Here is a 24,946-nt window from a genome sequence, read left to right on the forward strand (position 1 = left end):
ACGGTGTTAAATGCTGAGCTGAAGTTGATGAACAGCATTCTTACATAGGTATTCCTCTTGTCCAAATGGGTTAGGGCAGTGTGCAGTGTGATTGCGATTGCTTCGTCTGTGGACCTATTGGGGCGGTACATTAGCTTTCTTGGGAACAGGAACAATGGTGGCCCTCTTGAAGCATGTGGGAACAGGAGACTGGGATAGGGATTGATTGAATATGTCCGTAAACACACCAGCCAGCTTGTCTGTGCATGCTCTGAGGATGCGGCTGGGGATGCCGTCTGGGCCGGCAGCCTTGCGAGGGTTAACACGTTTAAATGTTTTACTCACATTAGCTCTGGTGAAGGAGAGCCCGCAGGTTTTGGTAGTGGGCCGTGTCAGTATTGTCCTCAAAGCGAGCAAAGAAGTTGTTTAGTTTGTCTGGGACCAAGACATCATGGTCCACGATGGGGCTGGTTTTTCTTTTGTTGTCCATGATTGACTGTAGACCCTGCAACATACCTCTCATGTCTGAGCCGTTGAATTGCAACACTACTTTATCTCTATTGTGATGCTTAGCTTGTTTGATTGCCTTGCGGATGGAATAGCTACATTGTTTGTATTTGGTCATGTTTCGCGCTTTCAGTTTTGTGCCAATGCTGCCATCAATCCACGGTTTGTGGTTGGGGAAAGTTTTAATAGACACTGTGGGTACAACATCACCGATGCACTTGCTAATAAACTCGCTCACCGAATCAGCGAATTCATCAATGTTATTGTCCGACACTATGCGGAACATATCCCAGTCCACGTGATCGAAGCAATCTTGAAGCGTGGAATCAGATTGGTCGGACCAGCGTTGAACAGACCTGAGCACGGGCGCTTGCTGTTTTAGTTTCTGTCTATAGGCTTGGAGCAACAAAATGAAGTCGTGGTCAGATTTTCCGAAAGGAGGACGGGGAAGGGCTTTGTAGGCGTTGCGGAAGTTTGAATAACAATGATCCAGGGTTTTGCCACCCCGGGTCGGGTATTCGATATGCTGATCAAATTTAGGGAGCCTTGTTTTCAGATTAGCCTTGTTAAAATCCCCAGCTACAATAAATGCAGCCTCAGGATATGTGGTTTCCAGTTTACATAGAGTCAAATGAAGTTCTTTCAGGGCCGTCGATGTGTCTGCTTGGGGGGATATAAACGACTGTGATTATGATCGCAGAGATTTCTCTTGGTAGATAATGTGGTCGGCATTTGATTGTAAGGAGTTCTAGGTCAGGTGAACAAAAGGACTTGAGTTCCTGTATGTTGTTATGATCACACCACGTCTCATTAATCATAAGGCATACACCCCCGCCATTCTTCTTACCAGAGAGATGTTTGTTTCTCTCGGGACGATGCGGGAAGAAACCAGGTGGCTGTACCGACTATGATAACGTATCCCGAGTGAGCCATGTTTCTGTGAAACAGAGAATGTTACAATCTCTGATGTCTCTCTGGAAGGCAACCCTTGCTCGGATTTTGTCTACTTTGTTGTCAAGAGACTGGACATTGTTGAGTAGTATGCTCGGGAGCGGTGCACGATGTGCCCGTCTACGGAGCCTGACCAGAAAACCGCTCCGTCTGCCCCTTAAGATTTCCTGGGGTAACAATGTAAGAAATAACACGTAAAAAACTAAATACTGCATAGTTTCCTAAGAACGCGAAGTGAGGCGGCCATCTCTGCCGGCTAAGGGCTGTTCTTAGGGACATGTCAAATAACACAATTATATTATAAACTGACTGGTTCGAGCCCTGAATGCTGATTGTCTGACAGCCGTGGTATATTGGCTATATACCACAAACCCCCGAGGTGCCTTAGTGCTATTATAAACTGGTTACTAACATAATTAGAGCTGTAAAAAGAAATGTTTTATCATACCCGTGGTATACGGTCTGTAATAAACTGGATGGTTTGAGCCCTGAATGCTGATTGGCTGACAGCCGTGGTATTTCAGAACGTATACCACGGGTATGACAAAACACTTATTTTTACTGCTCTAATTCTTTTGGTAAACAGTTTATAATAGCAATAAGGCACCTTTGGGTTTGTGATATATGGCCAATATACCACGGCTTAGGGCTGTGTCCAGGCACTCCGCATTGCGTCATGCATAAGAACAGCCTTTTGCCGTGGTATATTGGCCATATACCACACCCCCTTGGGCCTTTTTTCTTAAATACGCCACGGCTGTCAGCCAATCAGCATTCAGGGCTCGAACCACCCAGTTTATAACATAATTTTGCAGTGGTGGAAAAGGTACCCAACTATCAGACTTGAGTTTAAGTAAAGATACCTTAATACAAAATGACTCAAATAAAAGTAAAAGTTACCCTGTCAAATTCTACTTGAGTAAAAGTTTTAAAGTTTTTGGTTTAAAATATACTTAAGTATCAAAAGTAAAATTATAAATAATAAAACAATTCTTATATTAAGCAAACCAGATGGCATAATTTTCTAGTTTTTTATTTTATTTACGGAAAGTCACCGGCACACTCCAACATTCAAACATAATTTACAAACGAAGCATGTGTGTTTACTGAGTCCACAGTAGGGATGACCAGGGATGTTCGGTTGATAAGAGCGTGAATTTCACAATTTTCCTGTCCTGTTGAGCGTTCGAAGTGTAACGAGTACTTTTCGGTGTCAAAGAAAATGTATGGAGTAAAAAGTACTATATTTTCTTAAGGAATGTAGTGATGAAGAAGTAAAAGTAGTCAAAAATATAAATAGTAAAGTACAGATACCCCGAAAAGCGACTTAAGTAGTACTTTAAAGTATTTTTACTTAAGTACTTTACACCGGTGTAATTTTGTTATTTGACGTGTATCTGTTTCGACGCGAAATCACCCAAACAGCGTTCCATATGTAGCCACCTATTGCCACACTCAAGATGGCGTCTTTTTCATTCCACTTTTGGCTACGATGCGCCTTGCAAGTGTGAAAGTTGTGTTGACAGTAGCTGCAGGAACTGTCAGGGTGAGGTAGGTAACATCCCAGAACCGAATGGAGTAATTATCTCGTTACATTTCTTGAAAACCAACCCACCACATTCAGTATAACACTGTAAACAGTATAAACCTCCAACGAAGCCATGACAGAGGACCCGAGTGCTCAAACTTGGTCCATCAACAAGGACGATTATGTGCTCAACGAGGTGATTGGTGAGTATGCCGCTAGACACCTAGCTAACATGCTAACGTCATAGCTAAGCTGGCTTTCTTGCAAGACCGCTAGCTAGCTCGCTAACTTATAGCCGGTCAGCTAAACCTACAGCTAACCAACCTTACTTTTGATAGCTAGCAAATATATTGAAGTAACGTTAGACATAGGCCAAACATATGTTTCTCAGTTGTGCGGTTCATGGATTACTAGCTAGTTAGGCAGCTAATTAGCGTAGTTAGCTTCCCGACCGAAGCTACTGGAGCTAGCGAACTAGGTAAATCAGGACAAGTGAAGTGCTAGTTAGGGGCAGGATGGTGGTGGGTGGTTCCCTTTCTTCGCTGAAAGAAGGCATGATAGGGCTTAGTGAGTCGCTCATACCTTGTGTTAGTAAGAAGTTGGTAGCTACTATATTAGTCAAATCAAATTGTATTGGTCACATACACATGGTTAGCAGATGTTAATGCGAGTGTAGCGAAATGCTTGTGCTTCTAGTTCCCGACCGTGCAGCAATATCAAACAAATAGTCTAACAATTTCACAACAACTACCTTATACACACAAGTGTAAAGGAATTAATAAGAATATGCAAGATGCAGTAGATGGTACAGCCTCCTGAGGTTGAAGAGGCGCTGTTGCGCCATCTTCACCACACTGTCTGTGTGGGTGGACCATTTCAGTTTGTCCATGATGTGTACGCTGAGGAACTTAAAACTTTCCACCTTCTCCACTACTGTCCTGTCGATTTGGATAGGGGGGTGCTCCCTTTGCTGTTTCATGAAGTCCACGATCATCTCCTTTGTTTTGTTGACGTTGAGTGTGAGGTTATTTTCCTGACACCACACTCTGAGGGCCCTCACCTCCTCCCTGTAGGCCGTCTCTTTGTTGTTGGTAATCAAGCCTACCATTGTAGTGTCGTCTGCAAACTTGATGATTGAGTTGGAGGCATGCAGGAGAGGGCTGAGAACGCACCCTTGTGGGGCCCCAGTGTTGAGGATCAGCGGGGTGGAGATGTTGTTTCCTACCCTCACCACCTGGGGGTGGCCCGTCAAAGTCCAGGACCCAGTTGCACAGGACGGGGTCGAGACCCAGGGTCTTGAGGTTAATGACGAGTTTGGAGGGTACTATGGTGTTAAATCCTGAGCTGTAATCGATGAACAGCATTCTTACATAGGTATTCCTCTTGTCCAGATGGGTTAGGGCAGTGTGCAGTGTGATTGCGTCATCTGTGGACCTATTAGGACGGTAAGCAAATTGGAGTGGGTCTAGTGTGTCAGGTAGGGTGGAGGTGATATTGTCCATGACTAGTCTCTCAAAGCACTTCATGATGATGGAAGTGAGTGCTACGGGGTGATAGTCATTTAGTTACTCAGTTACCTTAGCTTTCCTGGGAACAGGAACAATGGTGGCTCTCTTGAAGCATGTGGGAACAGGAGACTGGGATAGGGATTGATTGAATATGTCCGTAAACACACCAGACAGCTGGTCTGCGCATGCTCTGAGGACACGGCTGGGAATAGCTACACTGTTTGTATTCGGTCATGTTTCCGGTCGCCTTGCCCTGATTAAAAACAGTGGTTCGTTCATTCAGTTTTGCGCGAATGCTGCCATCAATCCACGGTTTCTGGTTGGGGAAGGTTTTAATAGTCACCGTGGGTACAACATCACCGATGCACTTGCTAATAAACTCGCTCACCGAATCAGCGAATTCATCAATGTTGTTGTCTGAGGCTATCCGGAACATATCCCAGTCCACGTGATCGAAGCAATCTTGAAGCGTGGAATCAGATTGGTCAGACCAGCGTTGAACAGACCTGAGCACGGGTGCTTGCTGTTTTAGTTTCTGTCTATAGGCTGGGAGTAACAAAATGGAGTCGTGGTCAGATTTGCCGAAAGGAGGGCGGGGAAGGGCTTTGTATGCGTCGCGGAAGTTAGAATAACAATGATCCAAGGTTTTGCCACCCCGGGTCGCTTATTCGACATGTTGATCAAATTTAGAAAGCCTTGTTTTCAGATTAGCTTTGTTAAAATCCCCAACTACATTAAACGCAGCCTCAGGATATGTGGTTTCCAGTTTACATAGAGTCCAATGAAGTTCTTTCAGGGCCGTCGAGGTGTCTGCTTGGGGGGATATACACGGCTGTGATTATAATCGAAGAGACTTCTCTTGGTAGATAATTGGTCGGCATTTGATTGTAAGGAATTCTAGTTCAGGTGAACAGCAGTACTTGAGTTCCTGTATGTTGTTATGATCACACCACGACTTGTTAGTCATAAGGCATACACCCCCGCCCTTCTTCTTACCAGAGAGATGTTTGTTTCTCTCAGTGCAATGCGTGAAGAAATCGGGTGGCTGTACCGACTCTGATAACGTATCCCGAGTCAGCCATGTTTCCGTGAAACAGAGAATGTTACAATCGCTGATGTCTCTCTGGAAGGCAACCCTTTCTCGAATTTCGTCTACCTTGTTGTCAAGAGGCTGGACATTGGCGCGTAGTATACTCGGGAGCGATGTGCATGTCTACGGAGCCTGACCAGAAGACCGCTTCGTCTGCCCCTTCTGCGGTGTCCTTGTTTTGGGTCGCCTACTGGGATCCGATCCATTGTCCTGGGTCCAAACAGAGGATCCGCTTCGGGAAAGTTGTATTCCTGGTTGTAATGTTGGTGAGTTGATGTTGCTCTTATTTCCAATAGTTCTTCCCAGCTATATGTTATAAGACGTAAGATTTCCTGGGGTAACAGTGTAAGAAATAATACATAAAAAACCCCGAAATACTGCAAAGTTTCCTAAGAACGCGAAGCTACCATTTCTGTCGGCGCCATGTACTGTATTTCAGGCTTTTGTTTCTGTGAAATTGGCTGGTTTTTGTTTGTGCTTCTGTATAATGCTGTATGTATGGTATTGTAGTTGAAGTTTGAGTCGTAAAGGAGACTACTAAGACTTGATACAGATGAAAATTGTCTTAAAGGAGACGTGAATAAGGCCGAACATATCTCACAAATCACTGTTGATACAAATGCCAAAGATGTCAAAAACCTTGCAACAAAGGGATATTAATTATAGTATAATAGCTATATAATTAATATCCTTCCAGCAAAGGATATATATTATAGGTACTTCGTTTTATTACTTGTATTAATAGTTTTATTTAACCTTTATTGAACTATGCAAGTCAGTTAAGAAAAAAAATATTATTTACAATGACGGCCTACAAAAAGGCAAAAGGCGTCCGCCGGGGACGGGGGCTGGGATATATATATATATATATATATATATATATATATATATATATATATATATATATATATATATATATATATTAGTTAGAAGTTTACATACACTTAGGTTGGAGTCATTAAAACTCGTTTTTCAACCACTTCACAAAGTTCTTGTTTACAAACTATAGTTTTAGCAAGTCAGATAGGATATCTACTTCGTGCATGACACAAGTAATTTTTCCAACAATTGTTTAGACAGATTATTTCACTTATAATTCACTGTGTCACAATTCCAGTGGGTCAGAAGTTTACATACACTAAGTTGACTGTGCCTGTAAACAGCTTGGAAAATTCCAGAAAATGATGTTATGGCTTCAGAAGCTTCTGATAGGCTAATTGACATAATTTGACTCAATTGGAGGTGTACCTGTGGATGTATTTCAAGGCCTACCTACAAACTCAGTGCCTCTTTGCTTGACATCCTGGGAAAATCAAAAGAAATCAGCCAACACCTCAACATTTTTTTTTTTTAGACCTCCACAAGTCTGATTCATCCTTGGGAGCAATTTCCAAATGGCTGAAGGTACCACGTTCATCTGTACAAACAATAGCACGCAACTATAAACACCATGGGAGCACGCAGCCGTCATACCGCTCAGGAAGGAGACGCTTTCTATCTCCTAGAGAGGAACTTACTTTGGTGCGAAAAGTGCAAATCAATCCCAGAACAACAGCAAAGGACCTTGTGAAGATGCTGGAGGAAACGGGTACAAAAGTATCTATATCCACAGTAAAACGAGTACTATATCGACATAACCTGAAAGGCAGCTCTGCAAGGAAGAACACTAGCTTTGTGGACACTAAGAAAGCTTTTAACACAAAATCTGGGGAGGGGCCAGCTGATTCTATACCATTTTACAGAGGCCAGTTCATGAAGGAAGGCTTGCTCATTAAAGTTTTTTAGCAAGTGTCTATGACAAATCAGCCCAGGTCGTTCAACTGAGCAGCCATTTATTTTTACCTTTATTTAACTAGGCAAGTCAGTTAAGAACAAATTCTTATTTTCAATGACGGCCTAGGAACAGCGGGTTAACTGCCTTGTTCAGGGGCAGAACAACAGATTTGTACCTTGTCTGCTCGGGGATTCGAACTTGCAACCTTTCGGTTACTAGTCCAACGCTCTAACCACTAGGTTACTCTGCCGCCCCATTACAAACACAGTGATCACTGTTTTACAGCCTAAGGTCATTACAGAAAACACCAGACTGGTACCTATCAGGATTATTTGTGAGGATAACATCAAGAAGAGTAGCCATTTCTGGGTGTTTGGAGTCATACCTTGTGGGATTGGTAATAATCTGAGAGATGTAGGGAGTACCATTGCTTTAGGACTTGGTCAGGTGGTTTAAGCATGTTCCAGTTTAGGTCCCCTAGCAGGACAAATTCAGACTTGGTGTAAGGGGCCAGGAGAGTGCTTAGCGCAGGTAGGGTACAGGCCGGTACTGATGGAAGACGATAGCACACAGCAACAGTCAACAAAGAGCTATTTGAAAGTTTAGTGCTTAAAACCAGCAAATCAAATTATTTGGGGACAGACTTGGTGGAGACAACCGAGCACTGAAGGTGATCCTTGGTAAAGATTGCCACTCCCCCACCTTTGGAAGATCTGTCTTGCCGAAAAAGGTTATAACCAGAAAGGTTAACATCAGTATTCAAAACACTCTTCCTTAGCCACGTCTCAGTAATAACCAACACATCTGGATTGGAGCTTTGAACTTACAATTAAAAAAAAAAAAACATATTGTGTTAACGTGCAGAAAACCCAGGCTTTTACGGGAGCAGAAATCAATGAAGCAGATATAAGAGAACAGTCAGAATTGGGGCTAGCAACAGTAGATGGGCCAGAGTGTACATGCACTATGAGATGCATTATGAGATATCATCAACAGTAATACAATCAAGGCACGGCACAGGACAGGGAGAGATTTCTGAATGTGCATCAGATGGCAACAAGCTCATATTGTACAGCAATTTCATCAGGTAACTTGAATACAAAGCCGGCGAGAGGTGGTTAGAATAGGATGGGAGGCCAAAAGTCTGTGTAACCAATAGAGAGTCAGAGTCCCGAGCGTGGGAACAAACAGTCTGTCCCACGGTTGGGTAAAGAACGTTCGTAGTCAACAAAGCATGCAGGAGTTGTAGCCATAGTTTTTATTAGTTCTAGGCTTATTAGTAGTTGTACAACATTTTTATGCTGTTAATGTACACTGCTCAAAAAAATAAAGGGAACACTAAAATAACACATCCTAGATCTGAATGAATGAAATAATCTTATTAAATACTTTTTTCTTTACATAGTTGAATGTGCTGACAACAAAACCACACAAAAATAATCAATGGAAATCCAATTTATCAACCCATGGAGGTCTGGATTTGGAGTCACACTCAAAATTAAAGTGGAAAACCACACTACAGGCTCATCCAACTTTGATGTAATGTCCTTAAAACAAGTCAAAATGAGGCTCAGTAGTGTGTGTGGCCTCCATGTGCCTGTATGACTTCCCTACAACGCCTGGGCATGCTCCTGATGAGGTGGCGGATGGTCTCCTGAGGGATCTCCTCCCAGACCTGGACTAAAGCATCCGCCAACTCCTGGACAGTCTGTGGTGCAACGTGGCGTTGGTGGATGGAGCGAGACATGATGTCCCAGATGTGCTCAATTGGATTCAGGTCTGGGGAACGGGCGGGCCAGTCCATAGCATCAATGCCTTCCTCTTGCAGGAACTACTGACACATTCCAGCCACATGAGGTCTAGCATTGTCTTGCATTAGGAGGAACCCAGGGCCAACCGCACCAGCATATGGTCTCACAAGGGGTCTGAGGATCTCATCTCGGTACCTAATGGCAGTCAGGCTACCTCTGGCGAGCACATGGAGGGCTGTGCGGCCCCCCCAAAGAAATGCCACCCCACACCATGACTGACCCACCGCCAAACCGGTCATGCTGGAGGATGTTGCAGGCAGCAGAACGTTCTCCACGGCGTTTCCAGACTGTCACGTCTGTCACATGTGCTCAGTGTGAACCTGCTTTCATCTGTGAAGAGCACAGGGCGCCAGTGGTGAATTTGCCAATCTTGGTGTTCTCTGGCAAATGCCAAACGTCCTGCACGGTGTTGGGCTGTAAGCACAACCCCCACCTGTGGACGTCGGGCCCTCATACCACCCTCATGGAGTCTGTTTCTGACCGTTTGAGCAGACACATGCACATTTGTGGCCTGCTGGAGGTCATTTTGCAGGGCTCTGGCAGTGCTCCTCCTTGCACAAAGGCGGAGGTAGCGGTCCTGCTGCTGGGTTGTTGCCCTCCTACGGCCTCCTCCACGTCTCCTGATGTACTGGCCTGTCTCCTGGTAGCGCCTCCATGCTCTGGACACTACGCTGACAGACACAGCAAACCTTCTTGCCACAGCTTGCATTGATGTGCCATCCTGGATGAGCTGCACTACCTGAGCCACTTGTGTGGGTTGTAGACTCCGTCTCATGTTACCACTACAGTGAAAGCACCGCCAGCATTCAAAAGTGACCAAAACATCAGCCAGGAAGCATAGGAACTGAGAAGTGGTCTGTGGTTACCACCTGCAGAACCACTCCTTTATTGGGGGTGTCTTGCTAATTGCCTATAATTTCCACCTGTTGTCTATTCCATTTGCACAACAGCATGTGAAATGTATTGTCAATCAGTGTTGCTTCCTAAGTGGACAGTTTGATTTCACAGAAGTGTGATTGACTTGGAGTTACATTGTGTTGTTTAAGTGTTCCCTTTATTTTTTTTAGCAGTATATATACAGTACCAGTCAAAAGTTTGGACACCTACTCATTCCAGGTTTTTTTTTCATTTTGACTATTTTCTACATTATCGAATAATAGTGAAGACATCAAAACTATGAAATAACACTTGTAGTAACCAAAGTGTTAAACCAATCAAAATATATTTATATTTTAGATTCTTCAAAGTAGCCAACCTTTGTCTTGATGACACCTTTGCACACTCTTGGCATTCTCTCAACCAGCTTAACCTGGAATGCTTTTCCAACAGTGTTGAAGGAGGTCCCACATGCTCAGCACTTGTTGGCAGCTTTTCCTTTCCTTTGCTCTCCGGCAGTCTTTCCTCTGGAAAATGTGTTAGAGGGGGAGGGGGGGGGGCATAATATGTTTTAAGTACTGAAAAGCTTGGTTCTGGTGACTTTTTAAAAGTGAAAAACTCAAATAAACCATCTAAAATATAATTTCCACCCCCAGAAATGAACTCAATAATTTATTGATAAAATTATTATAATATAAAGGATTCAATAACAGAAATAATAATAAGAGAAGGGAGAGGGACAAAGAGGATCTTCTTTCACATTTATATGTTCTTACTCGCTTCATTGCAGAGAAGTCCCTCTCACAATTAACAGAAGACACTGTTGTAGTCTGTTCGATTGCTGCCAGCTGGCTAAGGCAGGGGTAGAGCTGTCCCCACTCATCAAACTGCGAGGCCAGCTTTGTCATTTTTGTCAGCTGGTCCACCCCCGAAATACATGAAAAACAAAAAGATGTATAACATTAAAGAAGAGCCAACAGAGTACCTTGAATGCTCCAACTAGCACATGTTGCTTGGGATGAGGGCCACTCTTGCAGCACTGAAGCGTCTAGCGATTGCAAGAATTGGCTGGAGAGGAGGGTCAGGTTAAAGGTGTTTATCCTCTCACTAGAGAACGCCCAACACACTGAGGTCCCAACACACCGAAGGCCCCCAGAATATCCAGGTGTTGGAACCTCCTGTCTAGGCTGTCCTGGAGGCCAGTAGGTTAAGGATCTATGACCTAATTACACAACACAGAAAATAAGTGATTCATATCTTTTTTGTTTAACATTGGTTTCATAACAGCATTTGAAAACAGATGTTTTTACCTCTCTGAACCGAGCCCAGAATTCAAATCAAACTTTATTTGTCACATGCGCTGAATAGACCTTACTGTGAAATGCTTACTTACAAGTTCTTAATTAGGACCTCACTCAATGAGCTGTATACGGCCATAAGCAAAAAGAAAAACCCTCATCCAGAGGCGGGGCTCCTAGTGGCTTTGGGACTTTAATGCAGGGAAACTTAAATCCTTTTTACCAGATTTCTACCAGCATGTTAAATGTGCAACCAGAGGGGAAAAAACCTCTAGACAACCCTTACTCCACACACAGATACGTGTATAAAGCTTTCCCTCGCCCTCCATTTGGCAAATCTGACAATAATTCTATCCTCCTGATTCCTGCTTACAAGCAAAAACTAAAGCAGGAAGCACCAGTGACTCGGTCAATAAAGAAGTAGTAAGATGACGCAGATGCTTAGCTACATGACTATTTTGCGAGCACAGACTGGAATATGTTCTGGGATTCTTCCGATGACATTGAGGGGTACACCACATCAGTCACTGGCTTCATCAATAAGTGCATCGATGACGTCGTCCCCACAGTGACTGTACGTACATACCAGAAGCCATGGATTACAGGCAACATCCTCACTAAAGGGTAGAGCTGCCACTCAAGGAGCGGGACTCTAACCCAGAAGCTTGTAAGTAATCCCGCTCTGCCCTCCGACGAACCATCAAACAGACATAGCGTCAATACAGGACTAAGATTGAAATGTACTACAATGGCTCTGATGCTTGTCAGATGTGGAAGGGCATGCAAACTATTACAGACTACAAAGGCAAGCATAGCTGCGAGCTGCCCAGTGACACAAGCCTACCAGACGAGCTAAATTGCTTCTATGCTCTCTTCAAGGCAAGTAACACTGAAACCTACATGAGAGCATCAGGAGTCTTTGACAATTTTTGGGGCTTTCCTCTGACACCGCCTAGTATATAGTTCCTGGATGGCAGGAAGCTTGGCCCCAGTGATGTACTGGGCCTACGCTCTACCCTCTGTAGTGCCTTATGGTCAGATGCCGAGCAGTTGCCATACCAGGCGGTGATGCAACCAGTCATGATGCTCTTGATGGTGCAGCTGTAGAACTTTTTGAGGATCTGGGGACTACTGCCAAATCTTTTCATGCTCCTGAGGGGGAAAAGGTGTTGTCGTGCCCTCTTCACAACTGTCTTGGTGTGTTTGGACCATGATAGTTTGTTGGTGGACACCAAGGAACTTAACTCTCGACCCGCTCCACTATACAGCCCCGTCGATGTTAATGGGGGCCTGTAGTCCACTATCAGCTCCTTTGTCTTGCTCACGTTGAGGGAGACGTTGTTGTCCTGGCACCACACTGCCAGGTCTCTGACCTCCTCCCTATAGGCTGTCTCATCGTTGTCGGTGATCAGGCCTACCGCTGTTGTGCCATCAGCAAACTTAGTGATATTGTTGGAGTTGTTTGGCCACGCAGTCGTGAGTGAACAGGGAGTACAGGAGAGGACTAAGCATACACCCCTGAGGGGCCCCAGTGTTGAGGATCAGCGTAGGTGATGTGTTGTTGACTAACCTTACCAACTAGGGGCGGCCCATCAGGAAGTCCAATGATCCAGTTGTAGAGGAAGGTGTTTAGTCCCAGGGTCCTTAGCTTAGTGATGAGCTTTGTGGGAACTATGGTGTTGAACGTTGTAGTCAACGGTTAATATAGTCCAACTGATGAATCTGGGCCCCTATTTCAATAAAAGGGTGCTTTGACACACCCCTCTTAGCAGCCTGCCTATGTTGACAGCACAGGCGGCAGAACATTCCTAGACTGGATGTAGAGTGTAGTTTAGTGTAATTACTGGTGGCTTGGGCAATACCTATTACAGATAGCAAGCATTACAACACTTCACATAATGCTGTAGACTAGTACAGACTAAATTTGCACAAACATTTTTACCCCTAGCCTAATTAAAGGAAATTTGACTGACCATGTGGTGTATTATATAGCCACAGGTTCAGTCTGTAAATGTTAAGCCACTTTGGGTCCCATCCGGATTGCCGGTGGTGCACACTTGGCCTTACTCCTCTCTCCCTCCTCCTCCACCACCACTCTCCTTTTATCTACTCTTTCTTCTCTCTGCTCTCTCTCCTTTGTTCCTTCCATCTCCCCTCCTGGGCTCTCTCCTCTCAGCTCCATTCTGTCCTTCATGCATTCCTACCTCACTCCTGGGATTCTGACTCTTCTCTGGCCTCCACAATCACCTGACCTCAACCCAATTGAGATGGTTCGGGATGAGTTGGACCACATAGCAGTGTTTCCTCTGCGTAAAGTAAGCCATTCACTTGTTATACAACGATAGCTTAAGCTTTTAAAGAGTTAGCTAACTAAAGAAAGTTTAATTTAATTCAGGCTGATTTGACGATAGATAGCTAAGGTGATGTTACCTGACACTCTTTTCCCTGCTCCCCCTTTCTCTTTCGCTGCTGTGGCTGGAAATACTTCAATAAACTCATCTGTGAAAAAAATAATATCTAATCAAGGTCAGATAAATGTATCTATCTTACTTGCACTTGATACAGTTCCAAACGAAGTAGCTAGTTAACTTGGTAGACTAGTAATGTTAACCATGTTTCTATCCTCAACATACTTGTGGATATTGGATAGCTTATTGCCGTTACAATTGTGGCAGCAATATTATAGATCTAAATTATGTTAGAGTTTTTATGTGATAGCTAGCTTGTGTAGTTAGCTAGTTGGCTAGCTAACGTTAGTCAAACAATTAAGCTAACGTACCTTTCTTGCAGTTTCTCACGAAGGTGCACTCTGAGGTAATTCAAGTGAATTGTGTTTCACGCCGCAGAGCGTCTATTGAACACTGGTCACTCGCGCACTGTGTTTCTTGAGTTGCAGGCTACCTCACAGAGCTAAATAACCTTCAGAACTGTGTTGAACCCAAACAGATTTTTTATTTACCAAGAAAAGAAAATGTGCTTTACAGAACTTTATTGAAACTATGTCTGGTAGACATAGGATGTTTCTTTTCGTGGGGTGGCAATGATTCTGCCGTGGTGCAGCGCCACACTTACGCAGAGGAAACACTACTCTGCAGTCCAACTCATCCCGAACCATCTCAATTGGGTTGAGGTCGGGTGATTGTGGAGGCCAGGTCATCTAATGCAGCACTCCATCACTCTCCTTCTTGGTCAAATAGCCCTTACACAGCCTGGAGGTATGTTGGGTTATTGTCCTCTTGAAAAACAAATGATAGTCCCACTAAGAGCAAACCAGATGGGATGGCATATCGCTGCAGAATGCTGTGGTAGTCATGCTGGTTAAGTGTGCCTTGAATTATAAATAAATCACCGACAGTGTCACCAGCAAAGCACCATCACACCACCACCTCCATGCTTCACGGTGGGAACCACACATGCGGCGATCATCCGTTCACCTACCCTGCGTCTCACAAAGACATGGTGGTTGGAACCAAAAATCTCATTTGGACTCATCAGACCAAAGGACAGATTTCCACCGGTCTAATGTCCATTGCTCGTGTTTCTTGGCCCAGGCAAGTCTCTTCTTCTTATTGGTGTCTTTTTAGTGGTTTCTTTCCAGCAATTTGACCTTGAAGGCCTGATTCACACAGTCTCCTCTGAACAGTGGATGTTCAGATGTGTCTGTTACTTGAACTCTGTGAAGCTTTTATTTGGGCTGCAATTTCTGAGGCTGGTAACTCTAATGAACTTATCCTCTGCTGCAGAGGTAACTCTGGGTCTTCCATTCCTGTGGCGGTCCTCATGAGAGCCACTTTCATCATAGCACTTGATGGTTTTTGCGACTGCACTTCAAGAAACTTTCAAAGTTCTTGAAATTGTCCATATTGACTGACCTTCATGTCTTAATGTAATGATGTCCTGCCATTTCTCATTGCTTATTTGAGCTGTTCTTGCAATAATATGGACTTAGCCCTATTTGGTAGAAGACCAACTTCTGTATATCACCCCTACCTTGTCACAACACAACTGATTGGCTCAAATGCATTAACCTCTATGGGCTAGGTGGGCGCTTGCGTCCCACCTACTCAACAGCCAGTTGAATCCTGTGGCGCGTTATTCAAATCCTTAGATATGCTATTACTTCAATTTTTCAAAAATATGACTATTTTACACCATTTTAAAGATAAGACTCTCGTTAATCTAACCACACTGTCCGATTTCAAAAAGGCTTTACAACGAAAGCAAAACATTAGATTATGTCAGCAGAATACCCAGCCAGAAATAATCAGACACCCATTTTTCAAGCTAGCATATAATGTCACATAAACCCAAACCACAGCTAAATGTAGCACTAACCTTTGATGATCTTCATCAGATGACAACCCTAGGACATTATGTTATACAATACATGCATGTTTTGTTCAATCAAGTTCATATTTATATCAAAAACCAGCTTTTTACATTAGCATGTGACTAGCATTCCCACCGAACACTGCCGGTGAATTTACTAAATTACTCACGATAAACGTTCACAAAAAGCATAACAATTATTTTAAGAATTATAGATACAGAACTCCTCTATGCACTCGATATGTCCGATTTTTTAAAATAGCTTTTCGGTGAAAGCACATTTTGCAATATTCTCAGTCGATAGCCCGGCATCACAGGGCTAGCTATTTAGACACCCAGCAGGTTTAGCACTCATCAAAGTCAGATTTACTATAAGAAAAATGTTATTACCTTTGTTGTCTTCGTCAGAATGCACTCCCAGGACTTCTACTTCAATAACAAATGTTGGTTTGGTCCAAAATAATCCATAGTTCTATCCAAACAGCGGCGTTTTGTTCGTGCGTTCTAGACACTATCCTAAAGGCTAAATAAGGGTGACGAGCATGGCGCAATTCGTGACAAAATAATTCTAAATATTCCATTACCGTACTTCGAAGCATGTCAACCGCTGTTTAAAATCAATTTTTATGCCAATTTTCTCATAAAAAAGCGATAATATTCCGACCGGGAATCTGCGTTTAGATAAACAGACAAAGGAAAAGAAAGCATTCGGTCGAAGCGGGCACGCGCCTAAGCCCATAGTACTCTGATCGGCCACTTGCCAAAAGCGATAAAGTGTTTCAGCCAGAGCCTGCCTCGATATCGTTCAACTTTTTCCCGGGCTCTGAGACCCTATGGAAGACGTAGGAAGTGTCACGTTATTGCACAGATCCTGGGTCTTCAATAAAAAGAGCCAAGATGAAACACTACTTCTCAGACAGGCCACTTCCTGCTTGAAATCTTCTCAGGTTTTGGCCTGCCATAGGAGTTCTGTTATACTCACAGACGCCATTCAAACAGTTTTAGAAACTTTAGTGTGTTTTCTATCCAAAGCCAATAATTAGATGCATATTCTAGTTACTGGGCAGGAGAAGTAACCAGATTAAATCTGGTACGTTTTTTATCCAGCCGTGTCAATACTGCCCCCTAGCCCTAACAGGTTAAGAAGGAAAGAAATTCCACAAATTAACTTTTAACAAGGCACACCTGTTAATTGAAATGCGTTCCATACATCATGAAGCTAGTTGAGAGAATGCCAAGAGTGTGCAAAGCTGTCATCAAGGCAAAGGGTGGCTGCTTTGAAGAATCTCAAATATAAAATATATTTAGATTTGTTTAACACTTTTTTTTGGTTACTACATGATTCCATATGTGTTATTTCATAGCTTTGGTGTCTTCCCTATTATTCTATAATGTAGAAAATAGTAAAAATGAAGAAAAACCCTGGCTTGAGTAGGTGTGTCCAAACTTTTGACTAGTACTGTATATATTTGTATTATTTAATTGTTGTTTATTATTATTAGGTGGTTGCCTTATTGCTCTTGTTACTAATTTGTTTCAATTTAAAAAAATATATATTTGGACACCGATTTTTATCCTGCAAAATGTAAAATAAAAAATGATTTATTTGTAGTAAACACAGGGTTGCTATAGTGACTTGTTGTTGAGTATTGAAACATTACTGTAGCTAGTTAGTTTTCCTATAAATGTGCAACTTACATTCTTCCCCAACTGACTTCTTATTGCCTTTTGTTGTCCGGTCAATTACTGTAATTTGAGCCATATCTATGACTAAAAAGAGAAGACTATTTTACAATTGGAGTTCTTTATATCTCTTCGTTGTCAAACACTGGAGTTAAATTATTAGCTACTGTAATTTAAATCCTCATGGTTTACCTATGTGTGTTACATTCTTCCCCCTCTGTCTTCCTCGTGGTTTTGTTGAAGTTGTCTGGTTATTACATATTCATTTAAAACCTGATGGTTTCCCTATCCAATGAGTGTGTTGCCATCTAATTCGAATTCTTCCCTTTTTTCTTTTTCTCTCGGTTTTTGTTGAAGTTGTCTGCTAACAAAACATTGATTTAGTTAAACCCTTATGTGTTCCTAACAGTGTGTGTGTTATGCTCCTCCCCCCTCCCCCTCTTGGTGTGTCCCAGGTAATGGTGCCACTGGCTTCCTTCTGGATGTGTGTTACATTCTAATTCTTCCCCCTACGTTTTCTCTTCAGGGAGTGGTGCCACGGCTGTGGTGCAGGCGGCCTACTGTGAGCCCAGGAAGGAGAGGGTGGCCATTAAACGCATCAACCTGGAGAAGTGTCAGACCAGTATGGACGAGCTCCTGGTAACACTCACTCACTCACAGACAGACAGACAGACAGACAGACAGACAGACAGACAGACAGACAGACAGACAGACAGACAGACAGACAGACAGACAGACAGACACATGTTTACAGCACAATCTCTTTCAGGAGTTGACAGTATAGCAATCAATACTATCTAATAAATACTAGATAATAATTTGATAGCAAGGCCTCTTAAAGGGATAGTGTGATATTTTAGCAATGAAGCTCTTTATCTATTTACCCACAGTCACATGAATTGTCAAAATCTCACAATATGGCCTCTGGTATAGGCTAGGCTAGCTGTAGAGGAGGGGCTGGAAAAGGTGAGAGTGCAGCAGCAGATACACACACACACACACACACACACACACACACACACACACAAACACACAAAATCAGAGGGAAAGACATTATGACTGCATTGCTGAGACTGATACAGTCCTCTCAGATTCTCTCTCTCGCTTTCTTTCTCGTCCTTTTTTTGCAGAAAGAGATCCAGGCTATGTCCCAGTGCCACCACCCCAACATTGTGTCCTACTACACGTCTTTCGTAGTGAAGGACGAGCTGTGGCTGGTGATGAGGCTACTCAGTGGTGGTAAGTACTGCTGTTAGAATACATTTACTTATGGCTGCCCCTGTACTGGCCTTTCAAACTGTCTGGGATGACATGTAATTGAGATTGATATCAGGTTGTTGTCAGCTCGACTGTTAATTTAGTGTTGCTAATAGTAATGAAATTGTATTTGAAATAGAAGTTTGTTCTTGAACTACCAGACCCCATCTCAATCCCAGCTGCCTGCATATCAGGCTCTTTTGGCCACAGAGCAGCAGCTTTTCTCCAGCTGTGGCCTTAACTCTCAGCCCAGTACTGTCCATCCTCCTGGCATGCAGTAACACTTCCAAGAGATAGAGGAGGGATAGGGCATCTCAGCCCAGACTGTCCCTGCTCCTTTTATCTTTATATATTCTGTGGTCTACCTTTGCTTGTAATGAAATGTGCATGTGTGTGATAGCTATTTCTGTTCACAAAATCTAAATAAGACTTTAGAAGTAAAGTACTATTGACCTAAAAGGACTTGACCAAGAAATTCACGATTTTACTGTTCACCCTCTTATGACGCATGTTGAATCCTACAGCTAACTAATAGTGACCTCTCATTGCTTCCATCTCTCAATATTTCTTCCTCAGGCTCAGTACTGGACATCATTAAACACATCATATCTCGTGGGGAGCATAAGTCTGGGGTGCTGGATGAATCGTCCATAGCCACCATCCTAAAAGAGGTCCTGGAAGGACTGGAGTACCTGCATAAGAATGGGCAGATTCACAGGTGCAGTCACTTGTTTTTTGTTTTTTACCTAAACTTGAAATATTTAGCATGGACATTATCTGTGTTTTGTTCTCTGGCCAAAGTCAAATTATAGGTGCGTTTTGCAGAGTTGTGACATTCAAGAGCCAGTCAAAGAAATTGGCACACATCCTATTGAATTCTTAACTTCCTCCCTTCATGTAAACTCCCTCATTCATTCAATCTTTCATTATTTTATTAATTCAACAGCTTCTCCCCAGGAACACACAGTGATTTGTCATTCAGCTGAAGCACCACAGTGTCATGTAGCTAGGCCCTAGACACACAGGATAATGACAACTTTTTAGTAGTAAGCACTGATCAGCATGTTTGGTTCAGATTTATGGAGTGCATTTATCAGGAGCAAATAAATATAGTTTCCGGTTTACAGCTCAAACAGGCCACAGACACACAGGATCATGACTCCTTTTTAGTACTACCTACTGCTTAGTTTAGTTTCATTAAAGTCGATTCCTGATACTGATTCATTGTCTGTTTTTTTTCTGTTCACAGGGATCTGAAGGCTGGTAATATTCTTCTCGGGGACGATGGCTCAGTGCAAATCGCAGGTATGGTCATGTGTCCCAAGACCCCAACTCCCTTATGCTTATTTATGCTGGAAAAGTATTACCGTAATTTCTGGACTATTAAGCGCACCTGAATATAAGCCGCACCCACTGAATTAAAAAAATATATATATTATTTTGAACATAAATAAGCCGCACATGTCTATAAGCCGCAGGTGCCTACCGGTACATTGAAACAAATTAACTTTACACAGGCTTTAACGAAACACGGCTTGTAACAAAGATAAATAGGCTTTAACGAAACACGGCTTGTAACAAAAATAAATAGGCTTTAACGAAACACAGCTTGTAACAAAAATAAATAGGCTTTAACGAAACACGGCTTGTAACAAAAATAAATAGGCTTTAACGAAACACGGCTTGTAACAAAAATAAATAGGCTTTAACGAAACACGGCTTGTAACAAAAATAAATAGGCTTTAACGAAACACAGCTTGTAACAAAAAATAAAAAATTTGCAGTAAGCTTTAGGTGTCTTTTTGCACTGAGTCAATTCCTCACGCTGCTGTTTCCAACGTCTTATCATCGACTCATTAAGACCAAGCTCCCATGCAGCAGCTCTATTTCCTTTTCCAACAGCCAGATCAATCGCCTTCAACTTGAAAGCTGCATCATATGCATTTCTCCGTGTCTTTGCCATGAGGGTGACAAAATGACTACCGTAATCAGAATGATGGGAAGTTTGAGAGCACTTGATTTAATCTAAACAGTAAACAAAAAAGTTGTTTGACCTTAACCCGTTCGGCAATTTCATTGGTCTAATGAAAGCTTCATGCTGCCAAAAAACTGAGCACGCCAAAGAATGTTTTATTATTTTTTTTGAAAAAAAATTGAAAGCGGGTAAAATCCATATTAGCCGCGTCATTGTTTAAGCCGCGGGGTTCAAAGCGTGGGAAAAAAGTTGCGGCTTATAGTCCGGAATTTACGGTACGTTTTCTTTCATTCTGTTTTTTACCAATACAAATTATACAAACTTTGTAGCATTTACTCCTCTGGAACAAGTCTATTGGTTGGTTGTCTATCTACCAACTCTCACCTCTCTCCTCCCTTGTCTATCCCAGACTTTGGTGTGAGTGCCTTCTTAGCGGCGGGAGGAGATATGACCAGAACTAAGGTCAGAAAGACATTTGTTGGAACGCCATGTTGGATGGCCCCAGAGGTCATGGAGCAGGTGGGTGGCAATCCTCTTTCTGTTTCTCTCTCTCTCTCTCTCTCTCTCTCTCTTTCTTTCTCTCTTTCTCTCTTTCTCTCTTTCTTTCTCTCTCTTCTTTCTTTCTTTCTTTCTTTCTTTCTTTCTTTCTCTTCTTTCTCTCTTTCTCTCTTTCTCTCTTTCTCTCTTTCTCTCTTTCTCTCTTTCTTTCTTTCTTTCTTTCTCTCTTTCTCTCTTTCTTTCTTTCTTTCTTTCTCTCTTTCTCTCTTTCTTTCTTTCTTTCTTTCTTTCTTTCTTTCTTTCTTTCTTTCTTCTTTCTTTCTTTCTTTCTTTCTTTCTTTCTTTCTTTCTTTCTTTCTTTCTTTCTTTCTTTCTTTCTTTCTTTCTTTCTTTCTTTCTTTCTTTCTTTCTTTCTTTCTGATCTAACTTCTAGATGAAAACTAATTCACCTCCAAAGAGCTTAGTGGAGACATACACAATTTCCTCTTACTTCAGATCTTTTGAGAAATTACAAGCACTTTATCTGTCGTTATTGTTTGTCAGCTACCATAATTATGTCTAACTGTTAGAACAGATGCTCTTAGAAGATATTTGAAAAAATATCTTACAATTATTCTTCCTCTCTCCTCAGGTCAGAGGTTATGACTACAAAGCAGATATCTGGAGTTTCGGGATCACAGCCATCGAGCTGGCTACAGGCGCAGCCCCTTATCATAAATATCCACCCATGAAGGTGATTTATACACATTTACTTGGAAAGATGTGGAAGCAGTGTCATCTTTATCCCCCTGAAAATCAGTTTCTGAGACTATCCTGGCTAAATATATATGAATTAAATTGCTAACTGATGTTGTCTTACATGTTGTGTGTGTAATAACCTGGTCATGACCTGGTGTTGTGTGGGTAGTAACCGTGTGTGTGTGTGTGTGTGTAGGTGCTGATGTTGACCCTGCAGAATGACCCTCCCTGTTTGGAGACGGGGATCCAGGACAAGGAGATGGTGAAGAAGTACGGCAAGTCCTTCAGGAAGATGATATCTCTGTGTCTACAGAAGGAGCCTGAGAAAAGGTGACTATCCCAACCTCTCATAATAGAATGTATGCCATTTAACAGATGCTTTTATCCAAAGTGGTTTACAGTACAGTAATTGCATACATTTTAGTATATGGCCCCAGTGGGAATTGAACCTACTACCCCGACGTTGCAGAGGCCACGGTCTAACCAACTGAGTCACATCGGACCACCTGACTATGTAACTGACCTGAGATGGGTATAGCACAGGGGTATTTCTGGAGAGCTTCCCCCTTCAGGCTTTTGCTTCAACCCTAATCTAACAAATCTGATTCTAGTAATCAGATGTTTTACAACCAGGTTAGCTACCTAATTTCACTGTGACACAATTTCTCCAAGTTAGCATTGTCCTTTGTATGGCACACCAGAAAGCAGATATTATTATTATTATTATTCACCTAGTCATCTTATTCTGTCTCTCAACTTTTCTTAATCCAATTTTTTGTTGTTGAGTGGTTTCTCTTCCCTCATCTGATTTTCCTGCCATGGTGCGTTTAAGGTCCTGCAGAGTAGTAAAGAATTGTCTCACTCTGTATTTCAGACCAACTGCTGCTGAGCTGCTTAAGCATAAATTCTTCACTAAAGCAAAGGTAAGACAGATACTGTATATACACTGAGTGTACAAAACATTAGGAACACCTTCCTAATATTGAGTTGCACCCTGTTTTGCCCTCAGAACAGCCTGAATTTGTTCACTCTACACTCTAAGGTATCAAAAGCGTTCCACAGGGATGCTGGCCCATGTTGACTCCAATGCTTCCCACAGTTGTGTCAAGTTGGCTGGATGTCCTTTGGGTGGTGGACCATTCTCGATACACACAGGAAACTGTTCAGCGTAAAAAACCCAGCAGCATTGCAGTTCTGGAATCACTCAAACCGGTGCGCTTGGCACCTTATAGCATACCCTGTTCAAAGGCACTTCAATCTTTTGTCTTGCCCATTCACCCTCTGAATGGCACACATACACAATCGATGTCTCAAGGCTTAAAATTCCTTCTTTAACATGTCCCCTCCCTTCTATTTACACTGATTGAAGTCAATTCAACAAGTGACATCAATAAGGGATCATAGCTTTCACCTGGTCAGTCTGTCATGGAAAGAGCGGCTGTTCCTAATGTTTTGTACATTGTGTATGTGCATCCGTATTTACATTTATGTCATTTAGCGACATACAAATTGATGCATTCACCTTATGATATCCAGTGGAACAACCACTTTACCACTTTACGTAATATGTTAGTACCTTTGACAAATATTATTCTTTTTATTTAACTAGGCAAGTCAGTTAAGAACACATACGGCCTACACCTTCCAAACCCGGATGACGCTGGGTCAATTGTGCGCCGCCCTATGGGACTCCCAATGACGGCTGGTTGTGATACAGCCTGGATTCGAACCAGGGTGTCTGTAGTGACGCCTCTAGCACTGAGACGCAGTGCCTTAGACTGCTGCGCCACTCGGGAGTCCGAGTGGCTGCTGTTGCAAAGAAAAATAGAATCATGTTGTCATGTGATTTAATCTTGTCTGTTTGTCTGTCTCTGTCATGCAGAATAATGAATACTTGGAAGAGAAGCTCCTTCAGAAAGGTCCATCGATAGGAGACAGATCCAAAAGGGTACGAGACAACAAAAGTATAACCCTTACTCACAAAGTGGAATTCTACATGACACACAGTCATAGCTGTTCTACACAATGCAGTTCTATAAAAATGTTATTCAGCGATACAGCCTCCTGAACAGGCCCCAGTGCTTATTCCAGGGCAGTGTACGTAGTGGCATCAAACACAGGAATCTACATAGACACATCATGCTTTGACACAATGACTTCCTTCCTGCTATGTACAGCAGTAGTCTAGGCCTACAGTATGGCAGGGAAATATTGCATTTTGTGTCTATCGTTTTACGATATGAAAAGTTTGTACATGATTTCGAGGGACTGGTCCAAGGTATCTTTTTTTACTCAAAACCACACAATGCCATGCTAAAGATAAAATTCTGTGTTTAGGTGCGCCGTGTGCCTGGCTCCAGTGGTCGTCTCCACAAGACAGAAGACGGAGAGTGGGAGTGGAGTGATGATGAACTGGATATGGAGAGTGAGGAGGGCAAGGCAGCCGTGGCAGCTCTAAGGGTGAGACTAACCTAGTTACCCTTAACCTAGCCATCAGACCTACGTTAAAATACTATTGAAAATCTTTACAATACTTAGCTTTAGGGCCGGTTTCTCAGACACAGATTAAGCCTTGTCCTGGACTAAAAAGCATTCTCAATGGAGATTTTCATCGGAAGTGCTTTTTAGTCCAGGATTAGGTTTAATCTGTGTCCAGGAAACCGTCCCTTATGGTTTGCTCTAGTCTGCCTGGAGTGGTTTACACTCTTGCAACTATTCTATTGTTTTCATTGTACCAAGCAAGTTCAATCAAGCACAGATATTGATTATTTTAAATTATATCTGAACCCAGGTCTGCTAGCTGTAACCTTAGGTCCTGTAGTGGTTCAATGCCACCTAGGACTCCTCAATCAATCAATCAATCAATCAATCAACCTGTTATTCTGTGGGGGAGGGAAAACCTTCATTGCATGTTCTTCTGACGTCTGTTAATCTTTGTGTCGTATCCCATTCTAGTCTCCCAGAGTGAGAGATGGATCCATCGAGGTAAGCCCTGGTGTTGATATAAATCAGAACACCTAAAAATCTTTTATCTATTAATTGCAGAAACAATAGGATGCCGGTCAGCTTTAGTTTTGTATGAAATTGTATTAGAAGAATTATTGCCAAAGACCTGATCTAACTCTTTAATCTGCTCTCCCCCAA

At 42.6% G+C, this 24,946-nt stretch overlaps 1 protein-coding gene across 5 annotated transcripts in view; it reads left to right on the forward strand.

The window, feature by feature from the left end:
• The first annotated feature begins 2,931 nt into the window (after positions 1 to 2,931).
• The window catches only part of LOC106600551 (serine/threonine-protein kinase OSR1), a 50,514-nt gene continuing 28,499 nt past the window's right edge, over positions 2,932 to 24,946 (forward strand). For 2 of the 5 annotated variants that reach the window (XR_001327834.3, XM_082973542.1), the window contains exons 1-12: positions 2,933 to 3,168; positions 17,861 to 17,973; positions 18,465 to 18,573; positions 19,168 to 19,309; positions 19,841 to 19,896; positions 20,976 to 21,085; positions 21,696 to 21,797; positions 21,999 to 22,132; positions 22,677 to 22,725; positions 23,685 to 23,750; positions 24,140 to 24,262; positions 24,758 to 24,787. Coding sequence is in view for 4 of the 5 variants with exons in the window: in XM_082973542.1 (XP_082829668.1) it covers positions 3,099 to 3,168; positions 17,861 to 17,973; positions 18,465 to 18,573; positions 19,168 to 19,309; positions 19,841 to 19,896; positions 20,976 to 21,085; positions 21,696 to 21,797; positions 21,999 to 22,132; positions 22,677 to 22,725; positions 23,685 to 23,750; positions 24,140 to 24,262; positions 24,758 to 24,787 (1,104 nt within the window). In the remaining variant the exon portion in view is untranslated. Of the gene's footprint in view, positions 3,169 to 13,536; positions 13,638 to 17,860; positions 17,974 to 18,464; positions 18,574 to 19,167; positions 19,310 to 19,840; positions 19,897 to 20,975; positions 21,086 to 21,695; positions 21,798 to 21,998; positions 22,133 to 22,676; positions 22,726 to 23,684; positions 23,751 to 24,139; positions 24,263 to 24,757; positions 24,788 to 24,946 lie in introns of those variants that run through there. The other 3 variants (XM_082973543.1, XM_014191988.3, XM_082973541.1) reach the window with 3 other exon arrangements.

This window comes from Salmo salar, chromosome 03, assembly GCF_965601325.2.
Source record: "Salmo salar chromosome 03, fSalSal1, whole genome shotgun sequence".
Lineage (NCBI taxonomy): Eukaryota > Metazoa > Chordata > Actinopteri > Salmoniformes > Salmonidae > Salmo > Salmo salar.